The sequence below is a fragment of the Paramormyrops kingsleyae genome, unplaced genomic scaffold (genome assembly GCF_048594095.1).
Source record: "Paramormyrops kingsleyae isolate MSU_618 unplaced genomic scaffold, PKINGS_0.4 ups236, whole genome shotgun sequence".
Lineage (NCBI taxonomy): Eukaryota > Metazoa > Chordata > Actinopteri > Osteoglossiformes > Mormyridae > Paramormyrops > Paramormyrops kingsleyae.
In genome coordinates this window covers 3,434-11,557 of record NW_027326174.1, presented here as the reverse complement: position 1 = coordinate 11,557, position 8,124 = coordinate 3,434, and the positions used below count along the sequence as shown (strand labels likewise).

The 8,124-nt window shown below is 38.4% G+C and overlaps 1 protein-coding gene across 1 annotated transcript; it reads right to left on the bottom strand.

Moving 5' to 3' along the window:
* Positions 1-846: 846 nt before the first annotated feature.
* Positions 847-6,355, bottom strand: LOC140587438 (uncharacterized). The gene is made up of 6 exons (XM_072708702.1): positions 6,313-6,355; positions 5,777-6,124; positions 3,309-3,659; positions 2,601-2,720; positions 1,162-1,208; positions 847-1,022 (listed from the first exon to the last, which is right to left on the bottom strand). The coding sequence occupies exons 1-6, from the start codon at positions 6,344-6,346 to the stop codon at positions 897-899; spliced, it is 1,026 nt and encodes a 341-aa protein (XP_072564803.1). The 5' UTR covers positions 6,347-6,355; the 3' UTR covers positions 847-896.
* Between the last annotated feature and the right edge of the window lie 1,769 nt (positions 6,356-8,124).

Sequence of the window (8,124 nt, the reverse complement as noted above, 5' to 3'; positions counted from 1 at the left end):
ACCCAACTGCACTGTGATCTCACACCTCCCTGTTTGGGGGTGTAATTCTCATGTTACCCCTCTATTTGTGTAAGGCTCCTCTGTCTGCTCCTGTTTCCACCAACAGCCCTAGCAAATAAGCTGCATTTCTGTCCCTGAATTACTCACAGTGTGTGATTTTGTGTTTGTCCCTTGTTGAGCTATGAGGAACCAGAGGGTCTAAAAAAGTGAAGAGGATAAACTGTGGAGATTTTTTTCATACAAGAAACAAGAATGAATTCCATCAAATATTTGCACTGACATTTTCAGTCAGAAATGTTGTTCTCTCACTCATTTTGTTTTTCATTTCTAATCCCTTCCGATCCACTTTATAATGGTATAGTAGGTATCAGATAAGATTCAAGGTAATATTGCACATCAGTAAGATGCAAGCAGATAAGGTGCCTTTGTAAATATTTAGGCCAAATAAAAGGACAACAAAACTCCACCACTTAATCCCAAATGAGGGCACAGGGGGGACTGGAGCCTGTCACAGGAACAAGGGGCGCAGGCAGGAACCCGCACTCACAGGCCCAACTTAGATTCACCAATTAACCTACTGCACACACTTTTGGACTGTGGGAGAAAACTGGAGCCCCCGGCAGAACCACACACGAACACAGGGACAGTGCGCGAACCCAGAGTTCTAACCCAGGACCTTCTGACTGTGAGGCAGCAGCACTAAGCACTGTGTCACCATGCCGCACAAAGCAAAACAAAACGAAACATCTACATCATTATTAATGATACAGGCATTTACTCAAAAAAATATACAATACATAATTAAATGAAAAATTAATTTAGGAATTTTCATTGAATTTCTTTCGTCAGTTTAACATCATCGATGTGCGGTTCACTAACATGAATGAGAAGCATTTTTATTCATAATCTCTGTAGCGGAGGTCAGAATACAGAGTGTCATTATTCCCATCTTTCTTCTGTCTCCTGGGTTTTGGGTTCTTAAGGTTCAGGGCAGCGTAATTCAGTGTGTCCTCGTCATGGCTCTGTAGAGACAAAGATGGCAGAATAGGATGAATCGGTTTGCTATTACTTATACGCACAAATTGCACTTAAAATGCTGATCTCGCAGGATGGAAATCAGTTGGAATTTTTTTTTACTGATTTTGAGGTTTTTTTACATACCTGCTTGCGTGACCATTCCACTTTTGATACATCACTGTTCTTCTGATCTGTTTAAAATATGCAATAAATTAACATATTATATAATTTCACAGAATACAGTAAAATCCAGCTAAAACGGATTTCAAGGGACCTGGCGAAACAGTCCGTTATATCCAGAGTTGCTGTATGCCCAGAACATAACTACAGGACACCATTTACTCATGCCACACCCCAGCAGACACACTTGTGGTATAGATTATTATATTGTACATGTAGTAATCCAACTTTACCTGACCAAATGCGTGACTATTAATAATCCCGACTACGTTTCTGCGCTGGATATCACCGGCACGCAGGGGCGTTGCTAGAGATTTTGGGCCCCATGAAAGCATATCATATTAGGCCCCCCAGTCCAAACCAATCCAGTTATTTTCCTAATTTTTTAGGGCCCCTGTCACTCAGGGGCCCTTGGAATCGTCCTAGCTTTCCTCCCCCTTACGGCACCCCTGCCGGCACGCCACACGCCTTGTTGGCGGAGCTGCATGTCCGTTATAGCCAAACAACACTACAGCTAAAAGCGGCCCTGTGGACCAAATTATTTGTCCGTTATAAGCGAAATTCCACTATATCCGATGTTTTTTCTGCATGTTCTTAGAGGCGCACGGCCGGGACCAACGGACCTTATCCGTTATAGATGATATTCCGTTATAAGCGAATCCACTATAATGGGATTTTACTGTATAACAATTCAGTGGTTGGATAATATTCCTAATTTTGGGGGGAATTTACACTTCTATCAAAAAATCTAAGTATTTCTGTCAACTTAAGTGTGCATGTTTGGATATGTGTTGTTTGTTATGATATATAATAAAATGCTATAAAGGAGTTTTCAAGACAATTCAAGTGTCACAACAAGGAAAGGAACAACATATCGGCTGGCGTAAGGTGAATGGAGAGAGGCTTTAGTAGGCAAAACATTAACAGTTATGGGGAAAACAAAACGTGACCACGAGGGATCCAAACAGGAGAACAGGGAGGGAACAAGCAGGGGAAAGACTCAGGGTCAGACCGAGATCCAGGAAGATGAGCACAGTGACAGGCACAGTGACAGACATATACAACGACTAACGAGGGGACAACGAGCAACAGGAGTGGCTCATTAGGGCCACACTGGGGAGGGGACAGGAGGGCCAGGCAGACTAATAAATGTTATTGATATGCAACTTACTGCAACATGTGTTGTATATTTCAGTATATTTTGGAAAATACTAAAGCTATGCAAATAAATTAGGTAAGATTTTAATAAGGGATATTGTGTTTCCCACAAGAGTGGATTTAATGCAAAAATATTTATCTAGTATTAAACAATTATATTCTGTTATAAGAACATCAGTCTTTGTTAAAAAAAAAAAAGAAAAAAAAGTGTCCTTCTTCTGAGTGCATAAAGCCGGGCAGCGTACCTGCGCAGTGTGTACAGGTCATTTTACATCTTATACAAATGAGGGCAACGTTCAGAATAATGCTGCAAGATAAAACTATCAGCAAGCCAAAGTGAAGAGGATCCAGCAGCTTCTGATAGCCTATAACAAAGAAATAGATTTCAGCATAATGATATAATGATCTTTGGTTAAGTCACATTAGTTCAAAATGAAATCTATTAGAAATTAAAGTTGGTATTTTGTTAGTAGTCCATTTTTAACAGACAGTTTCAATATTTTGCATTTTAAGAATTATTATGTTGTAATTTTATCAATGATTATTAAATTAACATTTGTGTAATTAAATGCATATGCATTTAAATTAAAAATTACATTACATTAAAAAAGCAAAATAAATAAGTCCATATTGTCACATCTCACCTCGGGGCTCAGAACAGAGACAGAGGAGCAGATGTCAGGGAATCGGGGAATACGGGGTTTAGTCAGGAACAGGCAACGAACTCAAAATGACAATACAATGACAGAACTAAGGAAACATACTCTGACATGGACTTAAATACACAAAACTAATGAAAACAACTCGAAACAGCTGATGACACGGGGATTCCACACGAGGTAAACGAGGGGGGGCATGGCACACAGGAGGATCGGACGAGCGGGGTATGACACATATCTTAATAGCAATAAAAGCACAACAGAAGTAGATATACTCTCCCCACTGGGTGTTACCATCCATATCCAGCTGTGTGCCGTTCCCAAACAGCATCTCCCCACACATGGCCACAGCGCAGTAGTAAGTCCCAGCATCAGAGAGGCTGAGGTTCTTCTTGGGGAGGCTGTAGACACAGCTCCGTGTAGGAGATCCAGCCTCAGGGCTCTTCTCACACTCATCACTCCTGTTTCCATGGCTGTAAATGACTCCTGGAAGGGATTCTCCTGATCCATGTCTGAACCAGTAAACACTGTGTTCTCCTGCACAGTCCCCAGTCTCTATTGTACACTGCAGGCTCACAGAGTCTCCTGGCTGCACTGTGTCAGACACAGGCTGCTGTACCACAGTCCTGCTGTTGGAGTCTTTACCTAAAAAGCAAAATGTGCATGATGACAGCCCTTGGAAAATACCGTTCATCAAAGTTCATCAAATACAGTTTTCCTCAAAGATTTTTATTGCTGATTTTGAAAAATTTGGGAAATGTGATGTTCTTGTAGCTGTCCAACAAATCAGTAACTTTTTGGAGAACAGTTGAAATTCTTCTCTCTTTATAATGTATTACTGTTTATTAATATATATTAACAGTAATTAACAATATAACAGTAATTACAGTAACTGCACCTACATAATACCTTTATAATGGATTCATAGAACATTCATAAGCAGCATGAAAGTATACCTTAATATACATTAATAACAATCAAACAATAGTCAGGGATAAACGAGGAACAGGTGAGGCTCATTAGAGCCACACGACAGGGAACACGGGGGAAAAGGCATGCAGGGTGTGACAGTTTGTCTATTTTTAACATTAAAGAGAAAGTGCACATAGCAAAAGGAATTATTTTGTTTCTTGTAGTTGCTCCTATTTATTTTCTTACACATAGAAAAGTAAGTTTTTCTATTCAACCATAATACTAGAACAAAAAGCAAAAGATCATGGCAAATGCAATTATTCCAATACACATTATTACATCTAGTCAGCATAAAATCTTCAAAGGTTTCATGATTTAATTTTCAATATTCTGTCCTGAAATCTTTTCCTGCTACACTGAAGACTCTCTCAGCATGTGCAGAGGAAGCTGCAGCCAAAGGGTTGGCATCCTCTGATAAACATGGTTGGCTCAGGTAACAGTGACATTATGTGAAGCTTTCATGACAGGAATAGGGACTAGTTTGACTTTTGATGCAGTAAAAGAGTTTGGGACGTTTCTTAGGTTAGAAACTGCAGTCACTGCAGCCAACACTAACGTTTGAGGAGAGACACTCAGCTTTTCCTATGAGCAGATCCACCATGGTACACAAAATGACAGTTTAATTATTATTTTAGGTGACACTTCAAATGTTCCATTCTTTCATTCTGAACAAGATGACATTTTTATAACAATGATACACATAAATACATTAACATTGTTATGTAATTCATATTTAAATAATAGACTGTATAGTTAAAAGCTATTCATACAGTACGTATATGAACTTTATTTGAATCCATTTTCATTCTACTTCCTTAAATTCAATTATGAATTGCAATGCCACATGCTGTTTTTAAACACAATTCAAATTTAATTCAGATTAACAAAGTAACTGAAATTTAAGGGCCATTCTCGAATCAGTTCTGAATGGTGCACATCCATAATTCTTATAAAATCATATTTTTTTCGGAGCAAACATACACTGATTGCTCGGATAAATAACATTAAAAATTATTTTCTTTTGTTGATTAAGATTTTAAAAAGACTGCAATGTGTAACATTAACATCTGTATAAAGAGAAGGTTAGGCTTTTGGCTGAAGATTACTGACAGCAAGCAAGATGTAACAAACTGTATACTAATGTGATGCAGTGCATGTTCATGTATAAATGTATCAATGTAGCATCAGGAGGGGTCCATCACAGCCCCGCCACCATCTCTTTGCGCTGCTGCCATCAGGAAGGCGCTACAGGACTATTTATGGCGGGAACAGCTTCTCTCCCAGGGCCGTTACCACACTGAGCCAGACACTGACATAACCCCAGGATCCCGCTGTTTCATCAGTACAGTTACTGTGCAGTGTTTTCATAAATAAAGGCACATGTCACTTTATGCCGCAGTCTTCTCTAGGTTTTGTATATGTATGTATATCATATATTTATATTTAATAATTATTATATTTAACATTACACTCATAACTAAAATCCACATAAGTAAGATGACACTTGCCTCCTATTAATTTGTATTCTGTATATTTATTTTTACATATTTCAGCTATTTCTGTGCGTAACAATGATAAAAAACATTGTAATCCTAATTGCAAAACTTTAAAAAATGTTTTTGTTTATGTTGTTTAGAAAGACATTGATGGACCGAAGCACGCAATCCACAGCAACTATCTTTCTTAATTTTATATTGGCACACAGCTCAACTGTCAGAAATGTTTGTCAGGGGACAATCTTATCGACACTATAAAAAAGCAAATATGAAAATAGTTGGACTCTCATTTACCTGTGATTATGACAAAGGTTCCATTTCCAAATGCGATTTCATTATAGGATACAGCAACACAGTAATACACTGCAGAATCTGATGGCTCCGCTTTGGAAATAGTGAGGTTAAAACTCCCCTTCGCATTCTGTAAGGAGTAACGTTCTATGTTTTTATATTCCTTGTAAAATTCAGCAGGTGAGTAGCGAAGTGCTTTCGCCATGAGCTGGGGCTTCTGACCAACAGCTTGCTTAAACCAAACAGCAAAAGAAACATCTTCTGGACGGAAGCATGTCAGGGTCACACTGTCTCCAAGCTGAACCCTCATCAGGAGACTGGGCTGAACAACATCCACAGCCAGTGCAGTGTCTGGAAAAACAGAAAAACACAAATGAATAAACAAACAAACAAGACAAATATCATAATAGTAATCAGAATAACTATTATGTATGATGAAGATTAAATGGCCAAATGCTTATTACACTAATTACATTATACAGGATATATGAAAATATTAAAATACCCCAAAATTACTATTTAATATTTTAGGACCCTACTAATGAAAATGAGAAGACCAAAGAGTCTGAACATCTTTGTGGTTCCACTTGTTTAGAATAAACTGCTCTGCTGCTAAGTGAGAGGTCATGGTCGTGGTCGGGATGAAAGGGCAGGAAACAGAGAGGTACAAGATACACATCAGGCTGATATGATTGGCTGTTCACAGAGGAATTTAAGTAATAGTGAAAAGTAATTATAACCTGCACTTACATGATATTTATTAATTTACTCCTTTACAGCCAGTTAAAATGATAACAATTACATACCAAATTAGATAAATAGAACAATTAGATAAATAGGAACAGATACTGAGCAATATAGTTCTTTGTACAGAGTGCTGAGACACTGTGAGAGTATTTGCTAATCATCTCCCCCAGACAAGCTCAGCACAGTCTCAGTCTCTTGTTATCAATCTGTGACCAGTGTTTCTCAAACCAGTCCTAGTGCATATATCAATTTCAACAGTACAAAGTTACATATTACTGTATGTACTGTAAGTTGTTGACAGACCATGTCATTGCGATACAGAAAAGAAAAGACAAGACTGGTTTACAGCACTGCATAGCATAAAGGGAAAACATTTAAAAACTAGAAATGCAAATAGAGGAAACAGCACTGAAACAGAACTATACATTAAGTGCTGTATAGAGAATTACAGTAAAGTCTTTTTACACGTACTGACCTTCCCATCCATCAGGCCACAGATTCTCATCCACATCACAATGGATATTTCCCCTTGCAAAGCAGCGCAGAAAGAATCTTTTGTAATGTCTTATCTGCCTCTGCAGGCATCTGCTGTAATGTCCTCACATGCTGCATCCATGTCAGCCAGCAGGGTCATCTGAGTATGTGGCTGGCGATCGTAAGCCTTCCACCTCCATGCTGAGTAGAGCCCCTCAATCGGGTTAAGGAATGGGGAGTAGGGGTCACTCTATTGTCAGAAAGTGTAACTCAGTGTTGTGTCCTGTCAATACATGCTTGACAAATTAAGGTTGATGAGATGCACCTATGAGCTATAATAGATAACTGGTTGGTCATTGGTTGATTTAACATTTCAAACATTCCCCTCCACTGGTGAAACTCAAGATTCACCAGAAAACAGAGTAAAGCCTGAGCTATAGTCCTAAGAAGAAAAGCATCTGCTGTGGTGGCAGTGTCTGTGGAATACCATGTGCAATACACTTTATGAAGATTTATAAAATAAAATATTAGTTGGCACTTTGGGCGGAGCTAAAATGGAGCTCTGTCTATGATGTCATAAGCAGGAGGAGGCATATCCTTTGTTCTGATTGGTCGAGGGTTTTGTCCATATATGATATCATACATGCTTATGCCACGTGTTGCCGATAGCGGGGCAGTATGGTTTGGGGAGATAATGGTTACCGTTAAACTTTAATAAATAAAAATGAATAAAAATACATTACATGTGTTTATTAATGTGTTATTTTTAGTTACGTTTTAAGGAATAATAAAACATATAGCAGGATGAACGTAAGCTAGCGCATACACGTCCAGAGGGGTTCCTTCCGCAGTAGACACAAGCGCCCGGCGTATTTTAAAAGAAGAAAGCACCAAAATGTTTAAACAAGAAAAACTTCAGTGTTATTTTTTAAAAGAAAGAAAAGTAGGTGGAATTTAAACAAGTAGAGACATGCCCGAGCGAAACACTGTCAAAAGAACAAATGTGAAACAAGCACAAATATTTTAGCCCAAGTTTTAAAAAGCGAGAAAAATCCGTAATCAGTTTAACAGTTTAATTTCAATGTAAAATAGAAAAAGTATTTCACCAAACGCGAAGATCCATCGATAGG

What these genes read in the sequence shown, in the direction of transcription:
- LOC140587438 (XM_072708702.1), bottom strand. Translation starts at nt 6,346, where the DNA reads ATGTTCAGACTCTTTGGTCTTCTCATTTTCATTA. An exon ending in TGGTCTTCTCATTTTCATTA is followed by an intron (nt 6,125 to 6,312) that starts GTAGGGTCCTAA and finishes CTGTTTTTCCAG; the next exon opens with ACACTGCACTGGCTGTGGAT. An exon ending in AACCTTTGTCATAATCACAG is followed by an intron (nt 3,660 to 5,776) that starts GTAAATGAGAGT and finishes TTTGCTTTTTAG; the next exon opens with GTAAAGACTCCAACAGCAGG.